The sequence below is a fragment of the Fonsecaea pedrosoi genome (assembly GCF_000835455.1).
Source record: "Fonsecaea pedrosoi CBS 271.37 unplaced genomic scaffold supercont1.5, whole genome shotgun sequence".
Classification (NCBI taxonomy): Eukaryota; Fungi; Ascomycota; class Eurotiomycetes; order Chaetothyriales; family Herpotrichiellaceae; genus Fonsecaea; species Fonsecaea pedrosoi.
Genome location: NW_013550611.1, coordinates 59,332 through 75,968, shown reverse-complemented (window position 1 = coordinate 75,968; position 16,637 = coordinate 59,332). Strand labels below are relative to the sequence as shown.

The following is a 16,637-nucleotide window of genomic DNA, read 5'->3' as shown; positions in this document are numbered from 1 at the left end:
CTTCATCGGTGCCTAAACCCATGCGGACCGATGCCAAAGTCCAGGAAGGACATTTTCGAGCATCTCACCTGGCCGAGAAGTCGAGTCTGTCTGCCCAAATGATTCTACTCCGAGTTACCACTCGATCGAGTAACTCTCTTGCTGGCTTCGTTCTTGGTCGCCTCAGCACCACTAGCTGCAGCATCCTGCACCTTCTCTTTGACCTCGGTGGCAGTATCCTTGGCCTTCTGTGCTGCCTTCTTCACGTCCTCCTTGCTAGGAACGGGGGCCGATCCACCCATGCTTGAGAGACCAACAATAATGGCGATGAGTAGCGCCAAAGCGCCACCGATACCGCCGGCGACGTCGGGCATGAACTTGATGGCCTCAACCGGGTCTTTCTTGGCCAGGGTAATGAAAAGGTCAAGCTTCTCCTTGATGAAAGTGACCGGGTCGTCCATGAATTTGAGATCTGAGGGCGACTTGGGAATGTCTTCAGGTTTGGGTCTGCTCTTTGCATCCTCGGCTTCTTCGATGGGTCGCTTGACATCGTAAGTTTCGGCGCGGAAGGCGTTGGCGTCTTCGATGGAATGACCAATGTAAATGTTATCAAAGGTAATGTCGGACTGCATGGTCCAGATTTCAAAGCCGATCTGCAAGCGAGGGTTAACTACCACTTCATAAGGAACATGGCCAAGCACTTACTGCTCCAATGGGTTCGAAGTTGGAAGGAGTCTTGTCCTCGAAGTAATCGGGGTTAGGGATCTTGCGTGGTGCCCAGGGTCCTTTGTAGGCAGGGTTTTCGATGAATGGTGCAGTCCACTTGCCCTTGTAGAGAGGATTCTTCTTCATCGGAGGTTCCCATTTGCCACACCCAGATACTTCATCGCACTTGGGATTGGGGACCTGAGGAGGAATCCAGTCACCATCTTCTTCGTCGTCCCAGTCTTCGGGCTTCTCAGCTTCTGGGTCAGGAATTGTCGCAGGTTCATCCTCTAGCCAATCTTCGGGCTTCTCAGCCTCCTCATCAACCACCTCGTAAGGTTGATCCTCATCCCAATCCTCGGGTTTGACGGCTTCGGGGTCGGGGATTCGAGCTTGCTCCACCCAGTTATCGGGTTTTTTGTCCTTTGGATCGTCAATTTCTTTGGGAGGGTTGACCGCAGGAGAGAAGTCCTCTAGGAGACTTCCATTCTTGGCGGACGTATTGTCGATCAACATTTCAAAAGTATTGTCTGGCTTGACGATGAGGGTATAGAGTGTGGTCAGCTTGCCAGTTTTGGCTTGTGGGGGGCTCTTGAGGTGTTTCTCCTCGTATTCGCCAGTCTTTGGGTTCTTGTGCTGGAAGATGAAATGGACCTGGAATAGCCGTCAGAGTCATATTTCGAGAGACTGGCTGCCAAACTCACCTTGTTAGTAGCTCCGCACTTGTCAGGACCAAACATGATCACGTAGGGAGAGGCGTTGGAGAATTCCTCTGCGTGCAGTTCCTTGTTCTCACGGAGCAACTTCATATATGCACCACCACACTCGAGGCCATTCTGAAGCTTGACCTCGTACTGGACGACAAGGGTCTTGCCCTTGTTGTTGATGACGGAAGGGAACTTGGCTGAAATGGCATGGTGCGCGGCTGCGTTCTTCACAACCAAGCCTTTGTCGCCAATGATGCCCGGAAGGACAGTCGGTTCTTCGACCGCCCATTCACCGACATACGCCCAGTCTTCATCACTCTTGGAATCTTGCTTTTTGGCATGTGAAGGGGTCCATCTCGTGTCCCAATCGTCGGTGAACTGTTCTAGGAAGGGCGCTTTAAGGCTGGTGGGCTAGTCACAGGTTAGCGGAAAGCAGATGGGCATTGGCAGATAATGCTAACTCACAGTGAAGGTGGGCCGCTCAACAGCACTCGTTGATGTCTCTGACTCCTCTTGGGCGAATGCCGTACCAGCGAGGAGAGCTGATGCATAGAGGGCCGGGGTGATTGCTGCGTTGAACCGCATGCTGGGCCACAAACACTGAGGCAGGGCAACAGTCAATTGACAGGGAGCACAAGATGCAAACCAGATAGAGAAGAGAATGGAGGAGGAAAAGGTTGCAAAGAAAAGGTCCCACTCCCAGTCGTGGTTATATTTCAATTCTCTCTGAAGGATCAAAGCAAGGTGTCCTTTACGGGACGGACTCCACCAGGGGGGAATTTCAAATGCCACTCAGATCGGTGAAGCTCCAGCAAACAACAATTAACCGCGAAAGGCGGGGGATCACGTGTTAGCACGCGTTGGCCCCATTGAAATTTCACTCAGTTTCTTTTCTATTCTTCTCCTGTTTCCCACTTTAAGAACAACCCCTGCAAGTCCCTGTACCACTATCTCAATAATGGGGGACCATAGCAACGACCACCTGGTCCAATCTGACGATCCGGACCACCCGGCGAATCTGATTCCGCGGCTCTGTAAACAATTCTATTCCCTTGGTAGGTTGTAGACGGGGAGCGGTCTGCTTAGGCCGCTGAAACTGACTCCCTCTCAAGGATGGGTTACTGGAACTGGAGGCGGCACAAGCATTCGCAAGGATGACCACGTCTACATTGCTCCGTCTGGCGTACAAAAGGAGCTCATGAGACCGGAGAATATCTTTGTCCTTTCGTATCCGACTCCCAAATACCCTCCGTCTGCACGACAGTACATTCGGAAGCCTCTGGACCTAAAGCCATCGGCATGTACCCCGTTGTTCCTGGCTGCATTTGAGCGTGGTGCCGGTTGCTGTATTCATACGCATTCCCAATGGGCTGTTTTGATCACCCTGCTCGTCGAAAAGTCTCATGGCAAAGAAGCTTGCTTCGAAATCAGCGACATCGAGCAGATCAAGGGTATTCCTAAAGGCCCGAAAAAGGGTATGCTTGGTTTCCATGACACCTTGCGGATTCCGATCATCGAAAATACTCCTTTCGAGGAGGATTTGACTGGTAGTCTGGAGCAAGCCATGGAGCAATATCCGGACACGTGCGCCGTTCTGGTGAGACGGCATGGAATGTGAGTACCATGAATTAACGGGGAACAACAAATCACTGATCTCAATCCAGATACGTTTGGGGCGACACTGTTGCTAAAGCCAAGACGCAATGCGAAAGTCTGGATTATCTGTTTCAGCTGGCGGTGGAAATGCACAAACTTGGGTTGACATGGACGCAGAGCAGCTAAACTTCTAAAGTGCTATGGTTAATGATCTCAGCTCCATTTATCAAGATAGACTTTATAGCAATAGAACTCCAGTGGTGTCCACAATCAAGCACATGATGAATCATAGCACCATACGTCTACATTTGTACCAGGCAAAATGGAGAGCGTCGAAGTTCCCATCTCTTACTTTAGTTATGCAGTATGGAAATATTAATATTTGCCTATTTTGTCTCTAGGTCTCTTCTCCAAATTGTCCATCCTTCTCCAAGATACCACTTCGGATCTTAAATCACCGCACACTCTGCGGGATATCAGCCATTTCAACACCATAAATCCGAAATCGGGAACAACGGACTCAGCAAAACTCTCGAGGCCATGTCTACGGCGGCGTCAGTATCATCTGAGTCGCAAAGGCCATCAGCATCAGCGGCACAACGCACGCAGGAGGCCAAAGATGCATTCACCGCTTCGCTGACCGCCGTTGGAGCCAGTATTGATGTCGAGCTGCATGCCCGGGCAAAGAACATACATGCCAACGCAAAGGCTCTAACAAAACAGGAGGACGAAGTGCGGAAGGCGACAAAGGGCTTGTCCAAAGAGAACGATTCTTTGCAGAAGCTACTCGACAAAACCAAGAAAGAGGTGCAGAGTTTAGGTGATTTGGACGACATCATGGCGGATCTAGACGCAGATATAGCCATGATTGAGGAAACCCTCAGGCTGGTGGAAGAGGACGAAGACGAACAGGTCCCGGAGAGCAGTATCTCGGAAAGCGGCAAATAAACATGACCGCGCCAAAACTTATGTTACGCTTGAAGCTACCTTCACCATTTGCCCAATGATCTAGAGACAAGCGGCCAACATTAATGTTTCATTTATTCTACTATTTATATGGCAGACAGGCTGGTGCGCAGAGCAACTAGGGCTCTACTCGACTTCATGGGATAGGGCAACAGAATCAATGATCTTGAAGAGCAGGGTATCCCCACATCCCAATTTGGGGTGTAGCAATAGGACAAGACGACTTAATATCAGCGGTCAGGTGTACGATGCACGACGGCAACGGTTATGTAGATGCCTCAATCCCTACCTTGTGTCTTATCAACTCGTAAGAGATGCGTTGAACTGGTAGAAACCAATAGCCTTCCCACACCGTTGCCATTGTAGCCTTGCGAGGCTGAGCGAATGACGTAGTTGCCTGGAACCATTGCGGTCGCCAATCGGAGGCTTCCTTTCTCCGCGCAAGCACCAAGTCCTCGGTACGTAGAACTACTTACCCTGGCTGATTGCGGTCCTGCTCTTTCGCAACCCCTTCGTTCATCTGCCAGGACAGCGTCCTGGGCCGGGCGCGAGCACCGCTTCCCTATGCTCTCGGCATTCACCGCTCAGCCCATTGTCGAGCTGAAGCAGCGTGACAAGTCGAAGATCGAGTCCATCCTTTCTCACAGCGACCAACTGCTTGTCGGCCTTAACACGGGTGCCCTCCGCATTTACAGAGTCAAGAGTCCTCCATCGTCTTCCACTGAATCTGATGAAGGCCATGAAGACCACGAGGCCACGACCGACGAACCACCTGCGATAGCCAAACCTTCCGAACTACTTCGAGAGTACGAGAAGTTCTCAAGATACAAGATCGAACAGCTTGCTGTTTTCCGCGAAGCCAACATCCTGATATCTCTAAGCAATGGTCTTGTCTCTATCCATGATCTAGGCACCTATGAACTCAGTGAACAACTTAACAAGACTAAAGGAGCTAGCACCTTTGCTGCCACAAGCAACATCGTCAAGGACTCCTCAACTGGTGTGCCTACCCTTGTCAGCAGGTTAGCGGTTGCGGTAAAGAGAAGGCTACTCATCTGGACCTGGCATGATGGAGAACTCGAGTCTGATGCTGCTGAAGTCGCGCTGTCGCACAGCATCAAGTGTTTGAGCTGGGCAACGGGCACAAAGATTATTGCTGGGCTGAGTGCAAACTATGTCCTTGTTGACGTCGAGTCTCACCAGGTCAAGGACATTATCGGCCCTGGCAGTATTGGTGGCACCCCTGGCCAAGAGAGCAGCAGACTGGGTGGCACAATGAGCTATATTGGTATGGGTTCAATGGTCCCCGTACCGCTCGCAACTGGACTGGGAGATGACGAGATGCTACTGGCCAAGGATGTCAACACCCTCTTCATCGACCGCAACGGAGACCCCATTCCTCGACGTCAGGTTCCATGGCGCTTGGCTCCTCATGCGATCGGATATTCATATCCTTACCTCCTCGCTTTACAAGAAGCTTCAAAAGGTGTCCTGGAAGTCCGGAACCCTAAAACGCTCACTTTACTTCAGTCGATTGATCTTCCTGGCGCGGTATTACTCCAGGTTCCAAACCCGAACATCAGTCTTGCCCATCAAGGGAAGGGATTCCTGGTTGCCAGTGAACGCGTCATCTGGAGAATGCAAGGGCTAAATTACGATGCCCAGATTGATGCTTTGGTCGAAGGCGGTCAATTAGATGAGGCAATCAGTTTGTTGGAGATGATAGAAGAGACTCTGATCAAGAACAAAGCTGGACGCTTGCGTGACATCAAGATAAAGAAGGCTCGGCGCCTTTTCGACGAAAAGAAATTCAGAGACGCGCTTGACCTGTTCGGCGAGGTCTCTGCGCCCCCTGAGCTTGTCATAAAGCTATATCCCGCAGTCATTGCAGGTGACCTTGCGAATGAGGAAGTGAGTAGTGTCGTGGGAAGTGAAGCGGAGACAAACACCGAAGACAACTCCCAGAAATTGCCGCTGAAGACAGACGTCGCCCCAAGTCCTGCGAGAAGGACAAAGACCATATCCTCAGAGGTCGATGCAGCCAGCATACAGAGCGTGAAGACCGCAGACCGCATAGGGGGAGAGAGCCTCTCGGAGAAAGAACTCAAAAGCGCTGCCCGAGAACTCCAGGCATTCCTCGCCGACGTCCGTCGCCGCCTGCAACGATTCTTCAACCCGGACCAGTCGGTACGCAATCTGTCTGAAGTCCAAATGGCAGCCCAATCCGAGGACATCCGTCAGGTCACAGAGCATCTTCTTGGGATACCCACGCTGGATGATGTGGATCTTGCAGACAAGCTGCTGGATGTGGCCAAACTCGTTGACACCACCCTTTTCCGCGCACACATGTATGCTACGCCTTCACTTGCAGGATCACTTTTCCGCATTCCCAACTTCTGTGATCCTGAGGTTGTTATGGCGAAGCTAGAAGAGACAGAACGGTACAATGATCTGATCGAGTTTCTATACGGAAAGAGACTGCACCGGCAGGCGTTGGAAAGATTGCGAAAGTTCGGACAGGCGGAAAAGACTGAAGACATCGATCCCCTGCTCCATGGACCTGCGAGGACGGTCTCATACCTTCAGAATATGGGCCCAGACCTGATTGATATGATACTAGAGTTTGCCAGGTGGCCACTCGAGGTGGACCCAGCAATGGCCATGGAGATCTTCTTGGGCGACACGGAAAACGCAGAGTCACTCCCGCGGGAGAAAGTCCTCGCATTCCTCGAGTCAGTCAACATAGACTTGGCGTTGCAGTATCTCGAACATGTGGTTGACGAATGGGACGATTTGACGCCTGAACTGCATCAGCGGCTGGCTGCGCTCTATCTAGAACGCTTAAAGGATCCGGCAGCAACAAACCAAGACGACCTGCTCGATAAATTCCTAACACTCCTGAGGACGTCTGATCAGTATTCTCCCGCAAAAACCCTGGGATTACTGCCTCGGGATGATGCAATGTTCTATGAGGCTCGAGCCATCGTCTTCAGCAAGATGGGCAACCACAAGCAAGCTCTGGAAATCTATGTCTTCAAGCTGCATGATCCCGGCAAAGCGGAGGAATATTGCAATCAAACGCATCTGGAGGCGACCAGCAAATACTCCGGCAAGTTGGTGCCTAAGCGGAAACCGTCCACCACCGATCCAGTTGATGAAGAGCCTTCAATCTATCATATTCTCCTAAACCTCTACCTAAACCCACCGAAAGGTGAGCAGGCGCTGTTCGGGCCAGCCCTTGGGTTGATGGCTCGCCATGGACCGCGGTTGCCGGCAAGTTCGACATTGGAGCTGATCCCCGAAGATTTGCTGGTGAAGGAACTAGAGTTCTACTTCCGTGGTAGAATACGAAATGCCAATACTATCATGAACGAGTCGATGATAGTCTCGGGCCTGAGGAAAGTGGACGCTGTTCGAGTTCAAGCCGCTTTGCTGCTGGGAGATGGTGTCCAGTCCGGCGGTCGAGGGAGAAAAGTGAGGATCGACGAAGATCGAGTGTGTGGCGTCTGTTATAAGCGACTTGGTGGCAGTGTGATCAGTGTGTTTCCTGAGTGAGTTTGTCCCTCTTTCCCGTCAAGGCCTGTGCACTGACAGTTGAGACAGCAATTCCGTCGTGCACCTCGGATGTGCAGTACGCAAGCAAAGCGAGATTGCCGCTAGAGCGGTCTGAAGCATAATGTCCATAACCATAACGACTCTCTGATACCACCGAGTGACTTCTGTTATTATATCTCGTCCTGCTCATTCTCTTCGCCGTAGTTCTCTTCCTCTAATTCATCCTTCGCCTTCTGCTTCAATGTGCTGTCCTCGCTGTGTTGTCCGGTTTGTTTCTTGTCTTCCTCCATTTTCTCAGTTAAGAATTTGTTGATATCCTCCTGTAGCTTCTTGCTTGAAGCCCGTAGCTCGGAGACATACTTTGTTTTGGCTTCCGCGCTGAGTGATCCGTCGTCCTGGATTTGTGGTGCCGTGATTGTGTACTGGAAATGCTTCGATTCGGAAGGTGAATTATAGGACGCAGTGAGTTCCGTTGGAGAATGATCTGAGGGGTTCGACATGACTCAGAAGCGCTGTTCGACGAGCAGTTCTGGAAGATTGAACGGATGTAGCACTTTACATTGTAGAGAAAAGTGAGTGCGGGTCGGAAACAGCGGGGGTTAGAGGGACTCCAACTGCCACGCCGACGTCAACACATACCATCTCACCTGCGCAACCCTCGACTCACGCGTTCTGCTCCTATGGACAAGCTCAACCTATCATCCCCAGCGTGTAAGGCGAGAGAGAGATGTCTGTGAAGGCTTGTTTGTCGTGTAGCGCCTCCAACACAGTTGATCCGGTGACCTTTCATCCCATGCCACCCTCTCCGGATCCCTGAAGCGACCGGCCTTTCTACTTTGTCTACTCGACCATGGAACCACCTCCTCAGCGACGGATGGGACTACGGTCGCCAGTCCCTCCTGCCTCGTCTGTTTCGCCGAATCCGTCACGCGCAGGCTCGAAGCAGAGCAACCGACCCAGTTCGAGCGGCAGTGACACCTCGGGCTCTTCACGCCTTTCAGTTGTCAAGAGATCTCCCTACAACCAACAATTACCTACGTTTGTTTCGCACAACAATTCAAGCAATGCCTCGTTACCATCCCACAACCGGCCGTCCGCACAGTATATGCCTCGTGATGGCAGCGCAAAACACAATCTAGGCCCTCCGCCCGAATTACAAAAGCACCGCCCACGACAGCACTCACAGGGTTACTTCGAACCCTCGATGCCTTCTGCCTCCCTAGCCAGCCAGTCTCAACTACATGATCACACCGGGATGCCTGCACTCAATCCTTCTCAAATTGCCGCCCAGGCTGCAATGCAGCATCTGAATGCGACGAACCATTCCCGCAAGAGATCGCAGACAGTACCATTTCCACAAGAGCAGACCCAGCAGGAAGGTCGCCGTAACAGCAGAGGGTCGGCAGGCTCTCACGAGGGCCAATCCCCAACCACAGCAGAGCAACAGTATCGCAATGGACTAGTGGGCACCAACGCAGCAGCAACGGCAGCTAGCGTGGTATTCCCACGGAATTATGCATCAACTAGCCAAGTGTCGTTGGTGGAGGAGGAAAAGTCAAAGAAAGGCCTGAAGAGATTTAGACCGAAACACATTGTGCTATCAAGGGACAAGGACAAAGAGGCTAAAGAGAAGCCGTTGCCGTCGCCAAATCGTTTGGCACCAAGTGGTTTGTCGAAGGTTATGAATGCCTCTACCACAAGCCTTGCGGAGTCACTGTCGTCTAATTCCTCCTCCTTATATCAGCTTGCTAACCCATCGTCATCAACCACCGTACCGTTTCCAGAGCAAAGGGAGCAGAAAGACAAGACTCACAAGCACCATGGTCTACGTCAGAAATTAAAACTTAAGGATAAAGATGAGACCTTTGCCCTTCCATTGTCTTCTGCCAGCTCAAACTCTCGTCCAGTGGATGTCAACAACCCGCAGTCTCTCTACTCCTTTGCTCCACCATCACCCAATCCATCATCCAACTTTGCCAAGTCAGTCTCTGGGCTCGATCTTCGGCATGGGGGTCGAGCTCTGCGGGAGAAAAAGAAGGAAGAAAAAGCCCAGGCAGCCTTCGCCAATCTTGAACCTGTCTATAGCCGGGGAGAAAGTGACACCTCCGAATGGCCTTCCCTAGGGACCAGCTTTACCAATCAATCGGTTAGCAATTTCAACACATACAGCGAGATCAAAGAAGCAGGAGCGAACTTTGGTCTTTCCAACATGTCTGCAGATGATGCCTGGGACCTGCTAAGGGCAAAGATATTGGTGACATTTGAAGGGGAGGACGTACGAATAGCTGTCGAGGATCTAAACAAGCTCGTCACAATTCATGTGCAGAGGTGCGTGCAAAGGAAAGATCCTAGTATTGTCATTGGTGATCTGGAAGATCTCCTGAAGACTGGGTTTCTAAGCCTCAATCATACCTTGCGCAATGCTGCCGATAACAGCCTAGTACCTAAGCTGGTAGGCATATGGATGGAAGTGTTCGGCAAAATCCTCCCATTCATGCAAGCTGTCTTTCTTCCCCTTGATCAAGAGTTCAAGGGGAGAGGTACAATACTAACTACCCCCAAGATGGCCGCAGAATTCTGGGGAGCTCTACCGAGCCATGAGAGTGGAAGTAAGCTATCGTCATCACCAGCATCTGGAGAGGGCGCAGACTTTGTGGTTGCAGCGGGCGAGGAGCTGGAGGTCAGACGGATCCTGCTCATCAGCTACCGGGACACTATCGTACTGCCACGCTACGAGGTGCTGAAGTCGACCTTCTCGCGACTGAGTCTGGACAGCATCAACGCGTCCATCATGCAATTTGAAAATGGGAACAGAAACCGCGGCAACAGCGGTGGAAGTGACAGGCCTGGTACTGCTCAGGGCACCGAGCCAACATATGGAAGCTACAATTCCCAGACCAGTACATTGCTCGGCAGTATGACGTCCGGCGGCAGGTCTCGCGCAACATCCAATCTGTCCGTGGTGAGCAATCCCGCACAGGACGTGGCCTTCCAATCATTTAGCTCTCCTCCAGCAGCAAGGCCGACCGATAGCTCATCATCGCACGTCACAGAAACAGTGGCTCGAATGCTCCAGTGCCTCTCGGTGTTGTGTTCGATTCAGTCTGGAGACGAAGCTCAGAATCGGATGGAGGAACTCAACAAGCAATTGAAATTGAACTGGCTAGGTCGGGGCCGTACCGGTCGGAATCGGAAGGGTTTTGTTGGGAGCAAAGTGCGACCCATGGGACGTGGGCTTGACCGCGAAGGGAGTCCCACGCCTACGCCTACTCGACAGGGGACTGTGAGCAGGCAGAGCGACGATGCTGGATGAGAGAGGTCATGTAGGGTTTGGAGCATATCGATGCTATATTCAGGATGACGGATGACAAGCGGGTGGTTAACGACATGAATGAGATTATGCATTGGGTCAAGTCTCGATCTGCAGGCCTCTCGTTATTCTTGCGTTAGAATCTCTGTGGGACTGAAACTTCCTACAACTACTACAAATATGAAGCCTAGAGCGCTTGAGTCTCTCCGTCAACCAACATTCATAAGCGCACTGATCTGAGCATTGCAAGCAGCCGTCTCCAATTACCTCGATCGACGTGACAAAATGCCCTTCATTCACTCCAGCCTGGATGATACGCTTCTCTACTATGTTGACTACAGACCGGCCTCAAGCCGCCCTCGTTTTCAGCCAACAGCCAGCAAAACAAAAGACTTTAGCAACAGCGGCAAGACACTGGTCTTCATCCATGGGTGGCCAATGTCGCATCACATGTACGAGCACTTGATGGTGCGGTTCTGCGAGACGTACGGCATCCGATGTATCGCGTCCGACCGAAGAGGCTTTGGGAAAAGCGACTGGAACACCAACTGCAGCACGGAGATCTCTTACGACACCTTTGCTCAAGACACCGTTGACTTGATCGATCATGTCAAGGTTGACGATTTCTTCTTCGTCGCGAGCAGCATGGGATGCGGAGAATCTCTTTTGGCGTACCTTCAAATGCGTGAAGATCTGAAGAAGAAATGTCAGGGTTTGATATGGTTGGGTCCCAGTCTCCCGTTCCCATTAAAGACGGACACAAATCCCATAGCACCGTCCCGAGAGCTCTGGGACATGATCTTGTCTGGCTTCCGCTTGGATCGCACGGCTTTCACCAGAAACGCACTTCCAGGCGTGTTTGGTGTTCCTTTCAACATCGACATCGAGGTGCCCGAGACACTTCTGCAAAGGTTCGAATGGATTGTCGCACAGGCCGACGCCCTTGCGATCGAGAGTTGCGTCCAAATCATCACGGACAGAGACTTCACCGATGACCTCAAGAAACTGGATAGAAAAGATATAAGAGTTCTCGTCATCCACGGAGACAATGACCAGAGTAAGTGAAATCCAAAATCATCTGTCGTCTCATCCACAAGTGCTCATGCATCTATCGGCACAGGTAACTCCGCCGAAGCCACTGCGAATCTCATTCCAAACCTCGTCAGTCAGGCCCAAGTCAAAATCTACGAGAAGGCAGCACACGGTATGTACCTCACACATGCAAATCAAGTCACCGACGATATCCTCTCCTTCGTACTCGGACTTTGAAGAGCGGGGAACATCTGGGCGAAAACATCTCTCCAGGCCTATCAGGGTGCGTGGCTCATTGGCATTTGTCTTTGCCCCCACACTGGGCCGAGCAACCTCGTATTCCGGCGTGCAACCATAACGTTATGGTCTACAGCTCGGGAACTTTGGTGTTGGGAGGTGTGTTTAAACCCAGACTCGACGTTACGGACGGCGATGACAATCTTTCGACTCCCAAGAGACGAAGCACAAGACAGAGTACGAGCTTGGATGTTATATTTGCAGTCTTTGGGCTGCCGTTCTCTTCATTTCCTTTAGTAGCTTCACATAATCCACGCTGTTTCAGGTCGGTTGTCCAGGATAAATTTAAAAAGCCGTTCGTTCCCTGTTTCGCGCATGGTACACCGGATCATGTCTGAAAAGAAAGCCCACGTCAAGCGCAAACCCGCACCGTTGGCGGTGCCGCAGCCTGGGGAAGATGCGGCGGAGAGGAAACGAGTTCTCAACGTCCTTGCTCAACGACGATATCGCCAGAGGCGAAAAGAGCACATCAAAAAGCTCGAGGCCCAGGCAGCAGATGCGAATGGGGACTCTGGTGTCCTGTATCCGCAGAACTTTCCTCTGCCGACGGACCCAGATACGTCACCAAACGCCATTGCAACACAGTCAGATACTGGTGCTCCATCATCGCAGTCACCCGTCCAAACATCCGAGACATCATTCAATGGCAGTATCTGCGATTATCAGATCGAGACGACAGGAGAAACTGCGTCGCTCCCTGTTTTGCTCGATGCCTTTGCTAGCTACGACGCATATTCGTTCACTGGCATTCCGTTCGAGGATCCGGCTCTCTGGGAAACTTCAGGAGTGCTGCCTTCGTTACCAAGCTCACCACTATCGTCGTCAAAGCATACATCGTCGAGCGAGGGCGAAGCCTGGTTATTGACACCTCTTCCGGATTCCCAAGAACCTTCGGAGACCGGCCAGAAGACGCCTCTCGCGCAATCAATCTGTGATCAGGAAATGACATATTCTTTCCCAGACGAAGCGCACCTAGAGATGGCAGAACTTACCTTACTTCGGGGGTGTATGGCAATTGCCAGGCGGATGAAAGTCCAAGACATCATATGGTCTTTGACCGCGACGTCGCCATTTGCTGATTCCTCCGCGCCTCTGGCACAATTCAGTCACCTACCAGATAATTTGCAGCCGACCCTGATCCAACTTACCATTCCACACCACCCAGTTATCGACCTTCTTCCGTGGCCGTCGGCGCGTGACAGAATGATCAAAGTCTTGTCACAGCCTCCGGAAGTTCGGCCTCCAGGGGCAGCCTCGCCAATGGCCCTGGTGGACTTCGTGTATGACCTGGAAGACAGCGCCGAGGGGGTAAGGATAAGCGGTAGCGATCCGTATTCCGGGAAGAATTGGGAAGTGGGTGAGAAGGTATTCAAGTCCTGGTGGTGGGTTTTCGACAGGGATATTGTCAAGAGAAGTAACGAGTTGCGTGCGTCGAGGGGCGCGCCAATGCTGGGGACTGGGAGTATTCTGGGAGAGGTAGGATGACTGGAGCATGGCAAAGAGTTTGAGTGAGGGCGAGAGGTTTTCTTTGTGGCTGTGGAGTGACAATAACCACCATCTGGAATGACTGGATGGTTGCTATCTTTGGAACAAGTTCTAATGTCACGGCGTATCTGGAAACAGGGTTACCGTCCGCTCGTGCTTTGGTACTTTCCTGACTGAAAACAGGAGCCATAAGGCAACCTTACATCATGCAACGTGGGCTGTAGTATCGGTCTTCTAACCCTTTGATCCATGCTTGTCCAATTTCTCCACTCCTCGAAGTTGTATGCAGCTTCTACTCTTTTTGCCTTTTTGCCTTTTTCCTTTTCCTTTTCTCCCTCTGACGATTGTCGACACTGAACGTAGTATTCGGTAGTCGTAAGGGCAATTTCGTGCCAGCCACCAAACCCAGCGTGGCGGAGGTCGGGGACGCTGTGGTGCTAAACGAGGCGTTCTTAATGCATGTTGCAATTTCGGGGCCATTCCATCGCCCCACGAGGCATCTGCATATCATTGGAAGGCTAGGCGGAACGGGTGTACTGACCAATTACTGCGAGAAAGGAGGTTTCTGACGGAATGCGCAGGCCCAGTACCGAGTACATACATATGTAGGTAGATGAAGCTTAAGTGAAGCTTCGACGCTTTAATCTGAATACGAGGATGTTTTCCCTCTTTTCATCTTTCTTTCTGATCCCGTCGTTGCGAACGAACAATTTGCGCCGAGTCAGGGTTCATTCCCGTCTCGTGTACAAGGAAATGTTCGCGATCGATGTCTTCGAATGCACTGCAAAAGTATAGATCAGCATCAGTGAGAACAGTCCAGGGACTAGCACCCAGCACCTCGGAGGCTTTGATTCCCCAGTGAAGGATCAATTGCATTTGGTTACCGGGGATGAGCTCTTCCTGTTGCTGACTGGATTTAGCCTTTTCCAGCAGTGTTCTGGGCCTTCATAGTGAGGGTCTTCCCTGTTCGCTGCAGCCGAACTGGCGTTGACTCCTTATCTACCAGGACTGAACCATGGTGCCATGTCAGGAACTGCTCCATTCGGCAAAATCCCCATGTTTCTGACGGCTCTCAAATGCCATCTCACGGAGAGAGCGAGAGCCTGGCCGTGCAGCCATGGCCTTACGCTATCCCGTGCTAGGCGAGTTGGGCCTGTCGGTACCTGCATGAGGCTGCAGGTTCCCTGCGTCGTGCAAGGAGCTTGCACCCTTAGCTTCCCCTGTCAGCTTGCCTCTGGCGGAATCCATCAAAAGTCCCACGTCCAGCTTTGTCGTCTAGGAACCGAGCACGCGGTACATACAGCAAACCGTCCATCTGCGAATTTGCAAGTTAGGGTCCGAACACGTTCCTGACTTCGTCCACTCTTTTCCTCCCGCGCTCTGCTTTCCTTTCTGTTTCTTTTTCGCTGCGATATTGATATCTGCGCAGCCCTATCCCGACGGCCGCCATCGCAGAAGAGGCTCTAACCTCGCCGTCATACTTGGTCGATCTCTCTCATTCTTGGCCCACGATGCGGCGGTCCATCGCTCTTTTCCTTGGTCTCGCTGCATTGGCCTCTGCTCAAGACACTGCGACTCCCACTAGTGTGACCGACGCATTGACCACCACTCCGACTGACTCCGTCACTTCTGCGCCTGCCACCACTTCTTCGAGTACGAGTGACAGCGCAGATTCCAACAGCGCAACAACTGCCTCAAGCACAACGCAAGGTCCTATAACACACACGGTGGCGGTGGCTTTGGTACGGGGGGCTTCCAAAGAAGGCTGTGTTATGGGCGCATATAACTAATACATCGAGTAGGGAGGATTCACATTCGTGCCCGACGTGACCTTGGCCAAAGTAGGCGATACAATCTTGTTTCAATTCTACCCAACCAATCACTCCGTTATTCGCTCAGAATATGGGTACGCTTGCATTCCATACGAGGATACCGGTGTCGACAAGGTCGGATTCTTCTCAGGCTTTAAGCCTGTAGATGCGATATTGAGTGAACCACCTGAGTGGTCGATCGTGGTCAATGACACCAATCCAATCTTCTATTATTGTGGTGCACCGGGATCATGTATTGACCATCAGATGGTTGGCGTCATCAATCCCAATGCCACGACATCCTTACAGCATCAGAAAGACTTGGCATCACAATCCCAGTTCATGCTACTGCCCGGTCAACCTTGGCCCGACGAGAGCGAGGATCCGTTCACCACAGCGTCCGCGACTACCAGTGCGTCAGCGACTGCTTCACCCACCGGAGCTGGCTCCTCGAGCGAGACAACCGCCAGCGAGAAGTCATCGTCCAAGTCAGGCCTCTCTGGTGGTGCGATTGCTGGGATTGCAATCGGAGGCGCGGCTGTAGCTCTTGCGGCTGCTGTTGCCCTCTATCTCTGTGGTCGGCAATCTCGCGCTCGTGAGGTCAACAATAAAAACATTGATGATCGTCCCAACACAGGCCACGCAACACAGGTTTCCTACAATCCACAAGCGCCGCATGGCCATCTGTCTTATATGACCGATCCGACCAAGCATATGTCCATGCACAGCAGTGTTGTAGGCCTGGGACCTTCTCCAGCCCTGCCTGGATACGTACCTTCACATGATCCTACCATGTCGCCCCCTCTCCATCCAGCATATCCAATGCCGATGAGCGATTCCTTGAGCCCTGGTCCGATGTTGCCAGGAAGTGAGCTCGCCTCGCCACACAGTCCAAGCCCGAGCCAGATGTACGCTGTCCCGGCGTACAGCAGCGGCGTTCCACAGAGCATGTAAGTGTTCCATGACTGCCCACTGCAGGAATAAGTTGAGAATCTTGACATATACTAATGGTATAAGCAGAAACGGAACACCGGTTCACTCGATATACAACGCCCCGCCGCCGCCGCATGTTCACGAAATGGCAGCCTCCGAGCCTCTTCTCCATCCACAATCACCACCGCCACCGCCTCAAGGGGACGGAATTATGGGATTCATCCGAAGGTCAAGCGTCAGCAAGACCGGGGGTGTGGAACG

At 52.0% G+C, this 16,637-nt stretch overlaps 9 protein-coding genes across 9 annotated transcripts; 7 read left to right on the top strand and 2 right to left on the bottom strand.

The window, feature by feature from the left end:
- Positions 1–104: 104 nt before the first annotated feature.
- Positions 105–1,976, bottom strand: Z517_07493 (uncharacterized protein; the record flags this gene model as incomplete). The annotated part of the gene is made up of 4 exons (XM_013426015.1): positions 105–632; positions 685–1,338; positions 1,389–1,802; positions 1,857–1,976. The coding sequence occupies 4 exons, from the start codon at positions 1,974–1,976 to the stop codon at positions 105–107; spliced, it is 1,716 nt and encodes a 571-aa protein (XP_013281469.1).
- A 373-nt stretch (positions 1,977–2,349) lies between these two features.
- Positions 2,350–3,173, top strand: Z517_07492 (methylthioribulose-1-phosphate dehydratase; the record flags this gene model as incomplete). Its single annotated transcript, XM_013426014.1, has 3 exons — positions 2,350–2,446; positions 2,504–3,005; positions 3,056–3,173. 3 exons carry the CDS (start codon positions 2,350–2,352, stop codon positions 3,171–3,173), a joined length of 717 nt encoding a protein of 238 aa, XP_013281468.1.
- A 354-nt stretch (positions 3,174–3,527) lies between these two features.
- Positions 3,528–3,935, top strand: Z517_07491 (uncharacterized protein; the record flags this gene model as incomplete). The annotated part of the gene is made up of 1 exon (XM_013426013.1): positions 3,528–3,935. The coding sequence occupies one exon, from the start codon at positions 3,528–3,530 to the stop codon at positions 3,933–3,935; it is 408 nt and encodes a 135-aa protein (XP_013281467.1).
- Positions 3,936–4,517: 582 nt separating this feature from the next.
- Positions 4,518–7,623, top strand: Z517_07490 (uncharacterized protein; the record flags this gene model as incomplete). The annotated part of the gene is made up of 2 exons (XM_013426012.1): positions 4,518–7,504; positions 7,557–7,623. The coding sequence occupies 2 exons, from the start codon at positions 4,518–4,520 to the stop codon at positions 7,621–7,623; spliced, it is 3,054 nt and encodes a 1,017-aa protein (XP_013281466.1).
- A 55-nt stretch (positions 7,624–7,678) lies between these two features.
- On the bottom strand, positions 7,679–8,008 carry Z517_07489 (uncharacterized protein; the record flags this gene model as incomplete). The annotated part of the gene is made up of 1 exon (XM_013426011.1): positions 7,679–8,008. The coding sequence occupies one exon, from the start codon at positions 8,006–8,008 to the stop codon at positions 7,679–7,681; it is 330 nt and encodes a 109-aa protein (XP_013281465.1).
- Positions 8,009–8,358: 350 nt separating this feature from the next.
- On the top strand, positions 8,359–10,821 carry Z517_07488 (uncharacterized protein; the record flags this gene model as incomplete). The annotated part of the gene is made up of 1 exon (XM_013426010.1): positions 8,359–10,821. One exon carries the CDS (start codon positions 8,359–8,361, stop codon positions 10,819–10,821), a length of 2,463 nt encoding a protein of 820 aa, XP_013281464.1.
- Positions 10,822–11,103: 282 nt separating this feature from the next.
- On the top strand, positions 11,104–12,087 carry Z517_07487 (uncharacterized protein; the record flags this gene model as incomplete). The annotated part of the gene is made up of 2 exons (XM_013426009.1): positions 11,104–11,875; positions 11,939–12,087. The coding sequence occupies 2 exons, from the start codon at positions 11,104–11,106 to the stop codon at positions 12,085–12,087; spliced, it is 921 nt and encodes a 306-aa protein (XP_013281463.1).
- A 390-nt stretch (positions 12,088–12,477) lies between these two features.
- On the top strand, positions 12,478–13,632 carry Z517_07486 (uncharacterized protein; the record flags this gene model as incomplete). The annotated part of the gene is made up of 1 exon (XM_013426008.1): positions 12,478–13,632. One exon carries the CDS (start codon positions 12,478–12,480, stop codon positions 13,630–13,632), a length of 1,155 nt encoding a protein of 384 aa, XP_013281462.1.
- Positions 13,633–15,143: 1,511 nt separating this feature from the next.
- Positions 15,144–16,397, top strand: Z517_07485 (uncharacterized protein; the record flags this gene model as incomplete). Its single annotated transcript, XM_013426007.1, has 2 exons — positions 15,144–15,374; positions 15,435–16,397. The coding sequence occupies 2 exons, from the start codon at positions 15,144–15,146 to the stop codon at positions 16,395–16,397; spliced, it is 1,194 nt and encodes a 397-aa protein (XP_013281461.1).
- Between the last annotated feature and the right edge of the window lie 240 nt (positions 16,398–16,637).